The sequence below is a fragment of the Neurospora tetraspora genome (genome assembly GCF_033439725.1).
Source record: "Neurospora tetraspora strain CBS 560.94 chromosome Unknown B0H65scaffold_2, whole genome shotgun sequence".
Classification (NCBI taxonomy): domain Eukaryota; kingdom Fungi; phylum Ascomycota; class Sordariomycetes; order Sordariales; family Sordariaceae; genus Neurospora; species Neurospora tetraspora.
The window spans coordinates 5,103,013-5,120,779 of NW_026944384.1; the positions used below are offsets into that span (position 1 = coordinate 5,103,013).

General features: G+C 51.9%; 2 protein-coding genes across 2 annotated transcripts; both read right to left on the reverse strand.

Annotated features, from left to right (window-relative positions):
- Window positions 1-90: 90 nt before the first annotated feature.
- On the reverse strand, window positions 91-2,721 carry B0H65DRAFT_130460 (uncharacterized protein). The gene is made up of 3 exons (XM_062820796.1): window positions 2,330-2,721; window positions 2,108-2,257; window positions 91-2,012 (listed from the first exon to the last, which is right to left on the reverse strand). The coding sequence occupies exons 1-3, from the start codon at window positions 2,390-2,392 to the stop codon at window positions 234-236; spliced, it is 1,992 nt and encodes a 663-aa protein (XP_062684976.1). The 5' UTR covers window positions 2,393-2,721; the 3' UTR covers window positions 91-233.
- Window positions 2,722-12,298: 9,577 nt separating this feature from the next.
- B0H65DRAFT_586905 (putative mportin-alpha export receptor) lies at window positions 12,299-16,134 on the reverse strand. Its single transcript, XM_062830955.1, has 3 exons — window positions 15,686-16,134; window positions 13,391-15,569; window positions 12,299-13,333 (listed from the first exon to the last, which is right to left on the reverse strand). Exons 1-3 carry the CDS (start codon window positions 15,753-15,755, stop codon window positions 12,703-12,705), a joined length of 2,880 nt encoding a protein of 959 aa, XP_062684977.1. The 5' UTR covers window positions 15,756-16,134; the 3' UTR covers window positions 12,299-12,702.
- Between the last annotated feature and the right edge of the window lie 1,633 nt (window positions 16,135-17,767).

Here is a 17,767-nt window from a genome sequence, read left to right on the forward strand (position 1 = left end):
GGGAGAGAAAGAGTCGTGTGTGTGGAATAAGAGTTGGGCGGGTTGTGATCAAAGACTCCAGCAATAAGTGATGCACGTAGGTCAAGGTCCAGAAATGAGGGTGCTCAGCCAGCCCGTCCGAGCCAAGAACTTGGTTTGAACAGCTTCCTCTCTTTCTTACTTGTCGCAGCAAGCGAGAGCGCAACTTTTGACGAGTTGGCGCTTGGTATGAGAGGGCGCCGTTTAGCCCTCTTCTAAAGGAGCCCGCCCTCGGCACCGCCAAACACCCCAACGCTGCCGCGCCAGCCGCATCGCTTGTCCAAAACCTCTCGGTCGATCGAACGTTGCGGCGGTGAGCCAGCGCTCCGAGGGATCATCTTGTCGCCCTGCAACGGTGACTGTGCCCGCTGCTGAGGCTGAACCTGTGTAGCGTCGGCCTCACTATTGCTGCTGCCACGACTGCTGCCGGTGCTGTTGTTGGTCTGAACCAGGAGCAGGCTGCTGGTGCTGCTGAGACGTTTCGTGAAGTCAGTGAAGCTCAGGTGCTTACCGCTCGACGTTGAGCGACGGTGGCTATGCTGCAGCGGCGTCGACGTAGCCGAGTTCATCGCGGTAGCCAAGCTACCTTCTTCAAAAGACGTCTCGGGATGTCCTTCGGGAACACCCATTAAGGGGCTTCCGTAGGCAGCAAGCATTTCCGTCATCTGAGGCTGCGACTGTGTTCTTGCGCCAATGGACGGACGGGACCTGTGAGAATAACCGGTCTGTGGCCGAGAGGAGCTGCCACCACCTGATGACAGAGCATTCAGGGCGTCCGCGTTATACATTAACGGAGCTCGGATGGGTTGGCGAGAGGACTGCTTCTGTGGCGAAGCCAATTCGTTCCTTCCTGTGATGAACTCCAAGGCTCTTCGAGTGGAGGATGGGATCATGAAGCCATCCTCCGAGTCACGCTCAACCTCGGGCACATCACTGTCCTCGTCCTCTTCGTCGATATCCTCCTCTGGGCTCGAGGCCTCGACCACGTCCCATGCACTTTTGAGTCCAGGTCGTTCTGTTGCAGGATCGGAGGTTGCAAGTGTTGCGGATCTGCTCCTAGCTTCATCCGCCTCGCGTTTCTTCCTCTTTTCATCCAATTCTCGCATCAACGCGTCGAACCGAGCCAGCGAGCTGAGCTTCTCTTCTCCTGGTACATTGAGCTCCGAACCTGGAATGCAGCGCATTTGGAAGGCTCTATCCAGGATGGTCTCCCGAGGGCCTGGGGGCGAAGTAGGGTCAAGCGTTGGCGGCGGAAGCGGCGCTGGTGACTGGGAACCAACGCTATTGTCACGTCCTCTTATGGGTGAGCTCAGTGCAGAGGACCTCCCCTGAGCGGAAGTCCAACCTTCGATAAACTCGCCCTGGTACTCACCAACAGTGGTAGCCGGTGATGGCAAATCGGCAGGAAACATGGCCGTATAGTGCTGATAGCCCAAGCTCGGGTTCATGGAGCTGGTTTGTGACGACACATCACTGCGCTTGGAGTGTAAACTCGGGGTGTCGACTAGAGTGACCGGGCGCTCGCGGTTGGTGAATATTGGTGTGAAGTTCATGGGGTGGAAACTGGGTCGTGAGCTTGCGCTCCCGCTGCTTGGTCTATGTTGCACATCACCGGATCGGCATGAAAACGGGTTGACGAAACTTGGCGAGGCCGGAGTGATGGGACTCAAAGGGGGCTGGGCGGCCTGCCCCTCCGGAACGACACTTGGGCGGATAAGCTGTTGGATGAAGCTAGCCCATTCGTGGAGCGAATGGTGTGAGTGGCTATCCTCGCCTGCGCGGAACAGCAATGTGGAGGGAATCGAGTCCTTGCCGGTGGTCAGACCGGCGGTCCTGCTCGAACGTCGTTTGCGCATCTTCTCAGCGGCGGGATCAGGGGCGACGTTGACAACCATTGTTAGGAGTAGAGGCCCTTGCTTGCGGTGCGCCAGCATCTGAACCTGACAGTCGGTTATCAAGGACACGGCAACTTGCAATGCCGGCTCCAAATCCTCCTACACGTTTAAGTTGAGGTTAGAAACGTTGACCAGTTTAGTAAAACAACCTCACACAGGCGAACTGGAGGGGCACCAGAACTTCCGTCACTTACCTTGGACTTGTAGATGGACAGATACATGGTATCCGGAGACACCTTGATCTGCATCCGGGCTGGCGTAGAGCTTCGGTTGCTCTGTGATCGGCCCAGGCTGGACTGTATTTGCGGTTCCCGTAGCCCATTTCCCACAACGACATAGCGAGGCTATTAACCGATCAGAATTTGTCCAGACACACAAAGCTCCTCCAGCTTGAAATCCTCCAGATATGTGCGCACCTTCCAAACCGCCCTCCCAATGATGGCGCCCCTATCGGGGGGCACACACAGAATGCCTTCCATGGCAACTATAAATGTCGACTAGAATCGAGGATTGAACGAGGACCACGGAAGCGAATCGAAGGCGTCGGTTGAGTCGTGATGACGTTGAGTAGTATCGGGTGGTATTAAGTATTAAACGGCGCGCATTGTGAAGCGAAAGGGAAGAAAAAGAAAGGCCGTCGGATGGATGGAAGAAGGTGGTGACAATGGTGCCTCTTTTCTTTGACTGGTGCCGCTAGAAGTGGTGGCCGAGGGGAGAAGCGGGAAGGTCGATCTTGTTGCTCTTTTGTTTGTTGACAAACAGAGAGTCTCGGGAACCCTGCTTCGCCTGTTGCGACCAACGAGACTGGAGATAAAGTATGTTTGTACCTGACAGGTATGCGCCCAGCGGAAGAGGTCCTCTGTCTCACAAGGAAAGGATCAGGGTCCAAGGATTATTTGGGGGTCTGAACTGCATGGAAAGTATTAGGACGTGCAGCCATGAAGGACGTGGGCAGCAAGCGAGACAAATACCTCTAAGTTAGAGGGAAGGTCGGGTGTAAGGCACACAGGCACAGTGAATCGAAGGAAAGGGAAAAGGGTAGCGGAGCGAAATTAATCCTGAAGGAGGAGGAAATCCACCTGGGGGGTTAGAGCAGAAGGAGCAGATGCGATATACTGCGCAGAACGGAGTACCTAGTGCACTCACCCACTGCAGGTGCATACAAGATGCGTCTCCGTCTCCAGTCTCCAGTCTCCAGCTGCGAGGTTCACTTCGTCTTTTCTTTGGTCGGTTTGCGCCAAGACCGCGCAGGGGCGGTACAGAATTCGAAAAAGAAGAAAAGAGTGGGCATGGAACCTGTACCCAGGATTTCCAGGGGAACCTTGCTTCTGGATGGTCGACCATCGACACTGCATGGGGTCCGGCTGGACCGATCGCCGACTTGTACACTGTAGGTACAGCATCACAGTGCTACGGTGGAGAGTGACGGAGAGTGACGGGCAACTGTGGAAAATCATTGCTTCCATTCTCTCTGCTCGGTTTCCACCCACCACTGCTGGTCTGCTGCACTGCACTTGCCCACTCAACACACAATTTCCTGTGCATATGTTCCTGGATTTCCTGTGCATATGTTCCTGGATTTCCTGTGCATGCCTGACATTGTTGTTGATGTTGATGAACCTCGTCATTGACTGTGTTTGTTTATATTGAAGGCAATAACCTTTCATCATCATTGTTCATAGCCCATTCGTCCTTCAGTTAACGGCAAACTAGGTACATACTCTCACTTACATATCATTGTCATCCCAGCGGAGGGTGATGGGAGCATCGCCAGAATCCACTCTTGGCTTGTTGCTCGGACTCCTTGTCTCCTCGCCCGAACCATGTCCCGCGCAGGATATGCGGAGAGGATGGTAATTAAGGCCAGCGACATTGTAAGCCGAGGCACAAACACCCAATAGTAGTCACCGATGTCGCTCTCTGTTGTTTGGGTTGAAAGAGTCCTGATAATAACTCCTGTCTCCGACGTCCTGATCGTGATAGAGGAGAGGAATACAAAGATACTCCGAAAGACAGTCAACAAGACAATCACCAAAAGGCACAACAAAAGGCACAACAAAAGGCACAACCTTTCACATCTCGGTGATACGGTTTCAGATGGAGGATACGAACAGTGAAGAGACAGTGACAACGACAACAACATTGATGGTGACGGACAAGGAGGGTGCAAGAGGAGAGGAAAGGGGAGGCCAGCCGAGCGCCTATTGGATGCACATACCTCCAAGACCTCCAGTACGACCCAACAGAAGCGTGTGGTGTCCGGGACCTTCAGGTACCGCGAACAGTGCAAAGCCCTCGAGTAAAACCCCTGGACCCTAGGTAGGCACCCAATGGTCCCGTGCCATGACCTGGGATCCGTAGCGGTAAACTAGATGTGGACAAGTGACTCCTGCATGGATGGTTCATGGCTCGCTGACATGAACATCACAAAGGGCCACCAACGACCAGCCGAGAACCGGCGAGGAAATCTGGATAGGATTCGGCCATCTGTTTGCGCAATCAACGTCCATCATCACCCTCATCATCATCATCGTGTTCACTCATCGACCAGTGTTGCTTCTGAGTATCAGCATTCGCGAAGCGAGGGAAGGACGGGAGATCACTGCATGCCGTCAGCAAGTCGTATCCATGGACATAATATGCCATGTTAATGCTTCAATGCAACTTGGACAAAGCATTTTCATTCCATTTCCCTTCTTCGAGTCTTCGGAGAACCGGACAGAGCGGAGCGGGCACATGGATCAGCGCCATGAACTGACGTTGAACGGAACCGGAAACTCAGACCCCCACATATTGCGCCTTTCGCTACCACTATCCTTCTGTCAGTTGGGTCTCCTGAATACCCATGGATGGGAGACAAGAAGGTGGCAAGTGAAGCGAAATGTGTGATTTAAGAGTATCCAAAGAGTTCTTGTACACATGTCGCCTCACTCACCAACATAAGAACTGGATCGCAGAAAAGGGGAAAAGCACTTGTGCGCCCCAAAGTCCCCTGTCTGAGACTATTCCGCTCCCGGTTGCGGAGTCTCGCATCAAATGGCTGGTCCGCCCCCTGGTCGAAAGCCATGTGGCTGACGACACCGCATTGGCATCACGAACTTTGTTCTCTCTAGCATCTGCAATGCAAGAAACGCGTGCAGTTTCCCCCTTCCTTCCTTCGGCTTCAACACGAGGGGGGCCAGAACCACACCGTCGGATGCAGCTATCAGCCCTTTCTCCAGGACTCGGGAGCCTCTAGAAGCAAAAAAAGCGGGTAAGAAGAATGTCCTTGGAAAACCGGTCGACCGGGTTTGCCTATGCCGAGATGAGTTGGTGTGTGCATCTCCAGACCCCAGCTTTGCCAGCTTATATCAACATGGAGTACGAGGACCCTGATTTGCACAAAAGGGAATGAGAGAGGAAAAAACGGCGGCCGATCGAGCCGTCCTGAAACCCGTCATGACGGAAGGGCAAGGAAGGCGAGATGATTGATCACATCCACCAACGTTGTGATGTTGGTGCCAGGCGAAGCCAGGGAAGCCAGGGAGCTCAAGGTGAGGCGCAAAGGTAATCTCCTCAAGATGGCCAACCCGGCCTTTTGCTCCAGAGCTCCTGAACATCAATGGAACTTCCATGGAAGCATTCATCTGTTGATCGGGAACACAATACCGGATGGTGAGCCCGGTAGTGCGGTATGACAACATGGTACTCGTTGTCTTGTGACCTGCAGTTCATTGTTATATCAATCTTGCGGCTGGAGAGACGAAGGACCGGGGTTCTCCCTCCGAGTCCCATCAAGACTCTCTATGTGCAGACCTCATCTCATACCTCTACAGACCACGTAGAGTCTAGAGATATGCCAATATGGAAGGAGCACCCAACGGTCCTGTGCGCTTTAGGTCTTACGCCAGCCACAACTTCAATTTCTCTGCTTACATCGTCTATAACCATCAAGCCCGACTCGTGAATATTTTTTTGGATAGGTCAGTTTTCATACCTCGAAAGACGAAGACTGACATGCCTCAATGCCACGAAACTTGCGGGGCGTCGTTGGCCGTTATACTGTATAGTGACTGATAGTGCTGATGACCCGTCATTACGGCACTGTGCCACAACGACCCGGAGCCCACAACGGCACCGCACTCGCTGGCTGGAAGGACGATATCGACAAGGGTCAGGGGTCGTTTATGCCCTGCCGTTCATCTCGACTCCTCTGTCCTCATGTTTACACAACTTTATTCCCGGCCATCCATTCGGTCTATTCATCTCATATCTTCCGTAGTTGCGACGAAATCCTTCGCATGCGTTCTTTTTCTTCTCGTTCAGTTCTCACTCCATATTGACCTCGCACCGCGAACTCGAAAATCATACATGCGGGCGGATACTACAGCTCGATTTTTCCACCAAGCCATCGTACGATCAGATCACGATGCTGGGCAGATAGATGAAAAACCGGTTCACGCCCTCCTTGGCACAAAAGGCCACCGCACACCCACGGGTACTCGTTCCATTCCATTCAGGTTTATCGGCTTTCTTCCTCGCGCCCTCCCAAAAACGGAAATATCAAGGAACCGGACTGTGGCTGAACTGGAGCTCTTTTGGATATGTTGTACGTAGGACAAATTGAGGAATGGTACGTTTTTCCCCATCAGGATTCAGGGCCGCCATCAGGCAGTTTGTGGAGTTACCAAGAGAACCGTTCACGTCGGCAAAGGGGGGTCCGGAACACTGCCGTGGAGCCGGAGGCTCCGCAGTCGGCTCTTTGCGGATGGGCCCCGGATGGAGACAAGACACTTTATATATTCTTATTTGGTCTCTCCCGCCGGGAATTGAACCCGGGTCGGAGCCGCTCGCTAGTATCACTGTCGCTGCGGCGCCGCTTCGGTCACCCAACCCCCCCCCCTCGACCCCTTTGCCCCTTCGCCGAGCCTCCAGGCAGCGACGACGGGAACAGAATGGGGTTTTCCTCGTCGCAATCAACGCATCATCATGTAAACAAAAACGGTCACCACACATCTCTTCCCCCCTCCTCTGCGTGACAAGAAAATTTCTCTCCCATCGTATCGTATCGTATTTGCGCCCATACGGAGAACCCGAAAATGGTGCCATAGAGTGACGTGTCCGGGCGTCCGGCAGTGAGAACTATCAGATTTTTTTGCCGTACGACTGCGGATACACAGCACTACTGGCGACTGGCGAGAGCACTGGCAACTTGGCAAGACCTCGCTCTGAAGATAATCTCATCACCGCCGTTGTGGCGAATGAATGGACGGCAACCGAACGACAGGGCCTCTCACTCGCACAAAATCGTCGCTTCGGGTGCCCTGACGAGACGGCAGGGTACGGGACAAGCCGAACGCAAGTTTAATGTTTTGTTTTCATTGCCCATGTGTTAGTTCCTCCACCACGTGCTTCGTTTCGAGAGCTCGGGTGTGAATCATCATCATTCTTTTTTTTCTTTTTCGAGTCCTCTATGAAACCACCGTGCGTCAGTCGCTCTGCATCATTGTCCAGCCGGAGGGTATCACGAAGCCTTCGTATTTTATTCCCATGGTTTATTCGGTAAGAAAGGGCGAATCTACTGTTGCGTAACCCGACGTTACCGCATCCGTACGAGATTGATAAAATGTGCCAGATCTCGGATCAATTTATCGCGATGACATTTCGAGATCGGATTTACACTTCCCTCTCTTGCGATGCTTACCTTTTGGTAGGCCATCACTCGTCACGACTTGTCCAAATTAAAATCCCAACAGACAACCCGTGAAATGGAGCCGAACGGCCGTGACGAGCACGACTGACGGCGAGACCCAAACTGCGACCTCTGTCACTTTCGCACTTTGATTACCCAGCGGTAAAACAGGCCAATCCCAAACTTGTCAAGTCTCTTGAGAAACTTTGCCGCGTCTGTCCCAAAGCCGATTGTCTGCAGCACGTTGTTCGGTCGAGGCACCGTCGCAATGGCATAGGCCGCTAAAAAGTCGAAGCTACTGCAGGTGAAACTGTTTTGGGAAAAGAGCAGAATGGGGCCGAACGATGTAACCGTAGCATTTGTTTTGACTTTTTGGTTGCATTTTCTTTTTTTCTTTCTTTTTTTCGGGGTTGTGTATCCGACCGACCGACCGACCTCGTGCTACCTACACTACCGATGGCCGATTGGTTGTCAAAATCGACCAGAGGAGCCAAAAGCCAAAAAGGAGGAGAGTAACGAAAAGCGAGCGAGAAAAAAAGAAACCAGCAAGAAGGGCAACTCGAAGCGCCTTTCCTGCCGTGGTTTAGTTTAGCTTGGCTTAGCTTCCCTTTGGCCGGGGCACGCCAACGCTCCCCCCTCTCGCTACGAAGTTTATAATGGAGATGTTCCTCACTTTTCAAAATTGGGACCTTTTGCGGGTGGGGGACCCGACAGTCTAACAGAGGAGAACAACAACTGCGGGGACAACTATGGGTACACCTTTTGTGTTGTTGAAAGTACACCGTACAAGAGCCTTTATTGAACAGATCGTGTTCTTGTACTGTGCTCGGTCAGGACCCATCATCGGGCTAGTCGTCGTCGACCTTGTCGTCGATTTCTCTCCTGCAATCGCTATGATCGACGATTTGCCCGCTCCCCGATCGCCGACTACGACTACGCAGTAGTGTATTTTAGCGCTCGTCATTCTTTTCTTTTCTTGTTTTCTCTCGCTTTTTCCTTCTTCATTATCTTCTGTTTTTTCTTTGTTATTTCGGGGAGTTTGGTGAGATCGATGGCGCTGATGAATCTCTCATCCCTCGCTTGCTTCTGATGAAGTTCCTCTAAAAGGTACCTAGCCTAGCCCCGTTCCCACGCCGTCTCCGCATCTCAAGTTCAGCCACGACGGCGCGGATAGCTAGGTCGCCGGCGACCTTATTTTTTTTTTTTTTTTTTTTTGGGGGGAGAGTGTGTCGTCAACTGCACGGCAGTCCAGTCACTTGACCGATTTGGCAATCTTAAGACAAGTCTTCATGCTGAAAGAGGAAAGCAAAGCCGGGAGTGCTAATCCTTTCTCAACCGCTCTCATGCAAGGGAGGAGACAGCACAAAAACTCGACCGGTAGAGAGGCCTCTCTGAGGCTCATTCATCTCATTGATCTCATTATCGTTTGATGGACCCCCAAAGGCTCGTATATACTGTGGTTAATGTGTCCAAGGGGCATGGCAAAGACAGAAAGCACGGCAGCCCCAACTTCCCAACTGCTAGTATACGGTTATACCCATGTTATCGCCGACCTCGCCAAACCACAACCACCACGTCCACGTCCACGCCTCCGCCTTCGTTCCCGAGGATTTTCAATCTATCCCTCGTTTTGTCTGAGATTAGTGGGTGCGCCACATCCGCTATCTGGGACACGCCCCCTCAACCAAACTTCCCATCAGCCTGTGCCACGTTCTACGTATCTACCAAAGAAGAATGCCTACCTAAACACACATCTACCGAAACCGAATTGTTTGCTCAACAAATAGCCCCCATAATACCTATGAGAGACTGCAAAGAGCTCAAGCTCCGTTCGGCGTTATGAACTCATGATCCGAACGGTTCCCCCCTCCCCAAGGCTCCCCCAAGCTTGCCTAGCTTGTCCCCGGCTCTTCCAAACTTGACCCCCAAGCGAAAAGGGGTCAAGCAACAAGCAACACCCGAGCAAGCAAGCAAGCTACATACACAAACGCGGGGTAAAGAATGAGAAGCTCGGGGAAAGAGACCAGACTATCCCTGTCTTGGAAAGACAAAAAGCGAGAGACCTGGACCCTGAGGCCCCATATCTTGTTTACCTAACTTTAATCTCAAGCACTTTGGATTAGCACAGGCGAGACCAGGCGAGACCTGGCGAGACTGGACTGTGCGAGGCGAGGCTACCTAGAGACTAGACAAGCAAGCGAGTTGCTCGCAAGAGTTGTTCGTACGTAATGGGTTTGATGGATGTTGCGAATAAAGAGGATGTGGTTTCGGTTTTATCAAGATACGAATTGTTTCTTGTCTTCCTATGATGTTGGGTGAATGTTGAGTGAACGATGAGACGGAGTTCAGCTGTTCAGAGTTGAGGCCGGCGAGGTGAACTCACCTATTCTCTTTGCTATCGACTTCGAGGTTTGCTGACACGGTAAGGTACACATTCGCAATTCGGTATCGGTTTGGACTTGGGAGTTGGGACTTTCTCTACTACGCAGTGCTTACCTTGACCATTTCCAGCTTATGTCTGACCTGACACATGCGAGCAACCTTCGCCCTCAACAGCAGCTGTTGTTGCACGAAAGTATGGATCATTGATTGGGTACCTAGTCAACAGTTGACGAAACGGTTGCGTACCATGGCATCAACTTCCTCTTAGATGACAGTGTCAGCAACAAAACACACAAACTCGCAAAGCCATTTCCAAACCCACAGGCGTGTCAAAGTTCAGTTCGTATGTAGACTGACAGACACACAATCGATCGGTTGACGTCTTCAGATAAAGTGTACCTAGTTTGTTGGGAGCGGAATTACTCCGTCATTACCGGTCTCATCCCAACCATTCTCTCCTCATCCTTCCTCCCGCAAGAATCCCGGATACCCATATCGTCAGTCCAGTCTCTGGAATGCAGATGTCAATATGTCTTGGCATGATGAGCCATGAGGTGCATTGCATTGCATGCATATGCACGTATCCATCCATCCTTCGTTCCTTCGTTCCTTCCTTCATTCGTCTTCAGGTCTTTCTCAAGAATCCATCCCTGCTTTTCCCTCTCCTCCGTCCTCGAGGATTCCTTCCTTCTTCGTGAATGTCTCGGTATGGAACCTCTAATAATGATTGCTACATACATGCCTTCCCAGAAAGAACCGCCGAGTGTCAAGGCTGACTGCAGGGTAGCATTGAGGAAGGTACGAAGCGAGGAACAGATGAGGAGATGTTCGAAACAGGGAAGGGTTGCGTGCGCGGTGGCGTACCTGCGTTCAATACATGCCTTGGACACGTTGGACACGTTGGACAGCACATGGCGGCGATATGCAAGCCTTGAGGGAGATATCACACGTTTGGGGAAAAAAAGGTTGACCGGTTTCCGTTATTGCCTAGTGAACATGGCATCCGCCAGTCATCGTTCGAATTTCTTGTGTAGACAACTCTATCATCAGTTTCGAATTTCGATATACAGCCGCACAACACCGGTAAAAGATCTATCATTTTTCTTTTTCTTTTTCAACTGGAGAATGATATGTGAGGTTCTAATCCAAGAAACAAAGACGTGGACGGTTCATAGCCTGTCAACAACTACCTTTCTCACCTCGTCACTTTAGTGATGGCGGTTAACAACGTTGAGACTCACAGTCAACCCCGAGTAGGTACACGCATCGGCACATCGTATGATGTGACCTACCTTATACCGGCCCGATATGAACCCCCAGGCCGAGCCAGGTCTGGGGTAACTTGAACCTCGAACTCCAAGCGACCTCAACCTAAGCGGGCTCGCTTAGTTTTTCACAGAAAGGAGAGAAACTCCGAGAAGCACCTGAAAGAGTAAGATGAGCGAGCCGTGAAGTCGAAAAATCCTTCCCGTCTTCTACATATTTCATCGAACCGAACCGAACCGTCTCTTGGAAAGTTGAAACAGTAGCGAGTGCGATCTGGTGCAAGCACGATGGAAGCGAACCAGTTATGTATGTTTTTGTCCTAGTTAGGTAGCTTGGGGTATGTTATCGTGTGTAACGTAGTGTTCAAGACTCTCTGGAAGGTATCATCCGTTCTGCAGTTCTATTTCAGTGGGAAGCAGATACGCCTTGCAAGTAATTTATCCCGCTTGAGGTCTTGTTAGTATAGGAACGGAAAAAGGTATGAATCGTCAGGAGGAGTTCACTCGCAAGAATTGTCGAAAAAAAAGGGCCAATACAGGTATGTATGTATATGAATGAGCCTTTGGGGAATGGACTCGGATAGAAAGCGCTTCGCTACACTAAGTACGACCTTCTCCAACACATATCAGTATTCTTCGAATACAACGACACGATCACCACCTCCCCTCCCCTCCACTCCTCCCATCGATTGCAACATTGACACATCGCCCGTGAGTGTGAACGAAGCTAACCACAGCGGCCCGCGCCCGTGCCATAACGGGCGATCATATGTCTTTTCGTTCTCGTTAAAGTCACGAATAAAGTATCGCGTCTTAGCGAAGGGGACTCGCTACTACTCGCTACTATTACCCAAAACTGTCAGTAACAGAAGTCGTCCGTAGCGAATTGGTTACCAATTGGATAGGGAGGTAGTCGACGATGTTACCCTTTCGCTACTAGTGTTCCTATGTGAGGTAGCATAGGTGCATCTATAAGGGGGTCTGTGTGTTAATATTCGCGATCCGATATGGACATGAAAGTTGACAGCTGAATGACAGGTAGCTCTCAAACGACCTTGAACTCAGCTGGAGTGGACGAAGGACAGCCCTGATGGCTGAACTTCTAGCTAACTAATATATTTTGGTTCCTTGTGGTGCGAGATGAAGTGACTTGCTAATGCTTTGGATACCTACCTTCTTACCCTGTGATAACTATCAACACTTGTGCTATGCTATGTGTCTTGTGAATCTCTTTCTTCCCCAACGCCTTTTACAGGTATCCTTCATACAGTACTTCCATCCAAGTTCCGCGTATCGTCTTAATCTAGCCCTTGAAGGCAGACATCCCATCCATCTCTCTCCCCAACTGGGACAGTCATCCTCTCGGAAATGGCGCACCTTAAGCAACGAATCTCCTCCTGGGTGTTAGTTGCGACTTCTAGTCTCGCTCAATCTTGATACCCGGCTCAGTTTTGACACCCTTCTGAATATCCTACATCAGATAGGGAGCCAAAACCGCCTTGGCCTCATCGTTCAGCCTCTCACTGGCATACTTGGTAATCAAGCCATTATGCGCCTTGTCCGATGCCTTCAAGAAGTCCCTAACCCATTGTTGGACATCGGTGATCTCGGGGAACTCGTCCCTCGGAGGACGCTTGCAGGTGCTGAGCGGGGTGAATCCGATACCAAACCCAATATCATCCACGTCGGCCTCGTTAAGGATCTCGTCACCAGCACCGGCGGAAACCTTGGGCGGGTTCTTGAGAAGCTCGAGGAGGGCATTGCACGTGAAGCCCCAGCCCTTCATGTAGCGCTCGGCAAACGCCTTGGAGTCGACTAGTGTCTTGCTGTAAGAAATGACGGCAAGCTTACGGTCGCTAGGACGAGCAAACTCGCGAGTGGTGGGAATGATGACTTGGAGATAAAACGGCGTGAAGACACCGGACTGAATGGTCTCGGCATGCTTGATGAAATAGTCAGCTCCCAGCCCAGCCTCTCCGGAGCGAGCCGATACAAGATGGTAGAAGCTAGCAACACGAGTCTTGTACGAGTCTGAGGGGCTCTTCTGCAACTTGGTGAAGATGAGAGTAAGGATGGTGCCGAAGTAGGGTTCCAGAACCGACCTTTTCGATCGTTAGCTTACTCGTGAACATTAGAGTTTAGGGGACGTTGAGACTTACGCAGGGAACGAGCAAACCACAGATTCGAGGATATCGAAAGCGTTTTGGTCCGTCTTCTTGCCATTCAGAAGACTCTGGAAAATGGAGAGAATGGGCTCCAGCTTGTTCTCCTTCACAATCTCCTCGGTAGCCTTCGGGATGATAGCCGCGATAAACTTGGCAAGGGGAGGAATGTTACCCCTGGTCTCCCAGGGACCGGGGGCGAGAACAGCATCGATGAGCGCCTTAAAGTCGCCAGGGATAGAGCCAGATTTGTTGAGATCCAAAAGCTGAGTGAAAATCTGGAACACGTAGGGCACGAATTCTGTGACATCCTCATTGAGGATATAGGTGAAAGGTGCCCATAGGCGGGAAAGCAGGTTGACTTGAGGGGCGTTGCTGCAATACCTGACAATTGCACCAATAGCTTCAAAGTGGAAGTAGTAGAACCGGGGGTTACTGGGGTTCTCCTTGATAACATTGGTGATGTTAATGAGGTGATCCAGAATGTTATCGATGTCGCATTCCAAAACACCGTCCTTGATCACGATCAGAACTCTCATGATGCACCTCATGAGGAACTCGTTTTCCTGTAGCTTGGCGGCCGATGTGTCCTTCTCAACCAAGGCAAACAGATGCTGTAGAAGGTCCTTGGCATACGGCTGAATGTCCGCCCGCGACAGGATATGCTGTCCCTGATCATCGGTAAGGAACAAGACTCTCTCCAAGGTGGTGGCCGCGTATGTGTAAACGACGTAGTTAGGCGAAGCCAAGTTCTGAATGAGAGGATTAATAGCGCCAGCCCACTGTTCCTTGCTAAGCTGACTCCTGAAGTTGTACAGGAACTTGATGGCGTCGACCTTGGGGATAGGCTCGCCGCCGGTGGCAACTAGGTCGGCCGCAATGTGTTGCTGGAAGAAATCAATAACGTTAACAAAGCTGTTAACGGTCTTGACACCCTGGGCCGCCGTGACAGCTCCCTTGGCGGCGATGGCCAAGAAGAGGTAGACAGCGGTGTCCTTGGCCTTCCAGTCGGTCTTGCCCGCCTCCAAGTAGTGGTTAATGTACTTGGACACGACCTGTGTCACAAGGGCCTCAAAGTCGTCGAGGAGCTTTCTCAGGAAGTCAGTAGCCGCCTTCCTTCGCGAATCGGTATCTGAACCCTCAAGATCACGACGGATGAACTCAATAGGCTCGTCTTCGAAAAGCTCAATGTCAGACTCTCTGAGTGTCACGTTGGGAAGAATAACCTTCTCAACAATGGTACCCAGGATCTCCTCGTTGTTGAAAATTTGGGCATGGCGGTGGACGGAGGCGACAGCCGTAAGGAAGTGGAGCGCCTTGCTGACAAGGACGTCGTAGCGCTTCTGGGGGCCAACACTGGACAAGACGTTCCACACGTTACTTGTGAACTCCTGTACATAACCACCGAAGTCGTCGTCGTATTTCGTCACATAAAGGTGCAGGGCGTCGCAAATATCGGATTTGAGAATCTCGATCGGTGTCGCCTCGTCCTCCTCGTCGTCAAACAGGGGGTTTGCGTAGCTCAGGTATTTGTGAAGGACCATGGTAATGGGCTGTAGGTTCGTCTCGATGATGGGGGGCAAATCCTGGCATGAAAGGTCAAAGAAGATCCTTGTCAAGAGACTCATGGTCTCAAGCCAGCCCTTCAGTGCCTTCTCGTTGGTCTTGTTTGCTTCAATCTGTTGGTCGGCAACGCCCAGCATTTGGATAAAGGAGTCGCCAAACGTGTTGACAACATGGTTTACTTCGATGTTGAGAGCGTTTGAGGAAAAGAGCGGACGCCAGCGGGCAAAGATGGAGTGTGCTACTTCCAAGACGCCGTTTGTGACCTTGGGATCGGTGGTGGACAGGCGGCTAACAAGGTCCTGGGTCAAGGTGTCCCAGCGCTCCCAGAAATCGGAATCGGCAATGATGCTGATGGCTTCTCCGAGCTGGGTCTGTATCGTAGGGGGAGAGGAAATCATGAGACCAACGAGCTCCTGCTTGATGGTGGCGACCTCATCTTGGGGAAGTTTGTAGTTGCCCTCCTCGTCGACGTAGTTGTGGCGGATGAAGTTCTTGAAAGCGAGGGCAGCGGCAAGGCGAATGTTGCTCGGTTGAGCTTCGTTGGCCACAATGCTAAGGAGGGATAGCGAGTATTTGGGCTTCTTTGCCTCTTCCTTCAAGGCGGTCTCGGCTGCGAGGAAATAGAAGTCAGCAAGTCGATGCGCGCTTGAAGCCCTGGAGCTAAAGCTTTCCCCTGGGGCTTTGCGGTGACTGTAGTCGAGTCGGGGTGCAGGGTTGGCTGCTTACCTTTGCGGTGGTGTCGCGCGTCAAGAGTCGCCTGAAGCAGTTGTGCGAGGTGGTCGAGATTGGCTGCCATGGTGGGCGAGCGCTCTGTGTGTGGTTCTTGGTGGTGGTGTTGTTTGTTATGATATTGTATCGAGGGAGGGACAGATGGAGGAGGGATCGTGACGCGGTCTCGGCTTGCAGATGCGGAAAGTGGACGTCGGCCTGAGCAAGAATTTGTGGCGGTCGCAAGAAGATTCGAGTTTGTTGAAGTCTTGTGTTGTTGGCGACTTCGTTCGGGGAGATGAGGATTGGATGTTGACGAGGACGCTTGGAAAGTCAACACAGGCAGCAATTGAAGTCTAGGTACAGAAAAACAAAACGTGGAGCGCGACGACCACGACAGTTGACGAACGGCAAGAACTGGAACTGAACCTCTGGAACTGGAACTCAAAAGAAGCCCACGACGTCTTGCAGGTGGGGCTGGTCCCGGTTGCCCTGCGCCGGAGGGTGGACACGCTTGCTACATTAGCGGATTAGCTCTTTTTTCTCTTTAAGCTTTGGCCAATCAGACGGCAGTGTGGAGGTGGGGTCGCGTTAACATTCCCGTCGCTTTTCAATGAAACTTTGAAGCTTTCATCACAACCATTGCACTTTCTGGAACGGGAGGAAAGGCTGTTAGAGATGTAGTGATCTGAACCTTCAAGAATCAGTGACATTTTGTTAAAGTCCGGCTGATTATGCAGTTATGCCATTCTCAAAAACCACCGGGAGCCACCATCAACTAAGCAACGTGAAAAAGTGATGCAGACCGTGATTTCAAACTGTGACATCAGAAAGCAGAAGCTCCCCCGTCTCCCGCTCTTGTTAGAGCCTCTGACCCTTCAAGTGTTAAGCACAAGGAAGGTACTGGTACTTGACTGCTAACTTCTCCACACATGTAGCTCAATCTGTAAACTGGCACGAACCGTCCTATGGCGCGAGCAGCTGTGGTCGGGACGGCACCTCATCTTGGATCTGAAGACGGGGAAGCCTCAGAAGCTTGAAGCATCATCCCACGCGCGCTATCAGTGGGGCAGCCAATGACTGACGTGCGCAAACAGACTTTCTTCTTCCTTTACAAGCAACCCCCGGAATCCGCCCCAGCTCATTCTAGTCGTCGTGGAGGTCTCTCTCCTTTTTTGTGACTTTTGACTTTCACTTCAGTTCCATCTGATCAACACTTCAGATCCCGTCCAGCTCGACATTCATGATCGCTCACCGACCGCCGTCGAGACAGCAGCGACAGCGATTTGGGCCCTGTGCAGCGAATGCGCAACAAGAGCCCACTGTTGGGTGATTGCGTCTTTTTTCAGTCCTGAGACCCAACATCAGGCCGTGGCTGGTACCCATTACCTTATCTTACTATCAAGAGTTACTATCAACCAAAGTGGAAGCTAGAGGCTGAAAAAAGGCGGGACTCTCACACAAGTGTTGGGTCACTTCATTACAGTTGTTGCCCACCAAGACATTGTGCAGGTGTTGGGCTTCAAGTGTCATCCATATCAACTCCCGTCAGCCAGCTACAACTGCCCATCATCAAGCACTCCAGGTCATCGTCCGTACGGCGTACGCATCTGGCATCTGGGACGAACTGCAGCCACGAAGCTTCGACCAACCGCGACCGCCCAACCGACTCATCAACTGTCCGATCGTCCGAACCCCCTACCACCTCCAGGTACTGCGTACACGGTACTGACCCGACTCGATTCGGTTCAAGTTTGCCCATCGTCAACAAGGGCGCACGTCTCGATCACTTAATCGCACCCCGGCCTCCAATCTGCCTAGCTGGCTGGCTGGCCGTTGAGGTACCCGGCCTGCCCTGCCGTCTCGTCCCATCCTGCGATTGGCACCACTTCATGCAGGTAGCAGTCGACCACCTGGTAAGGAAACTCTCATGGCACTCCCGTCGTGTTTCCATCCTCCTCCTCCTTCCCCCCTCCCCCCGTCACCTCCATACGACCCTGGGCAACCACTCCCGCCAAAAAAGTCACTTCACGCAACACAAGACCGGGGTCTTCTTTTTTTCAAGGCTCTCTTCTCTTGATCCTCTCCCTTCATCTACCT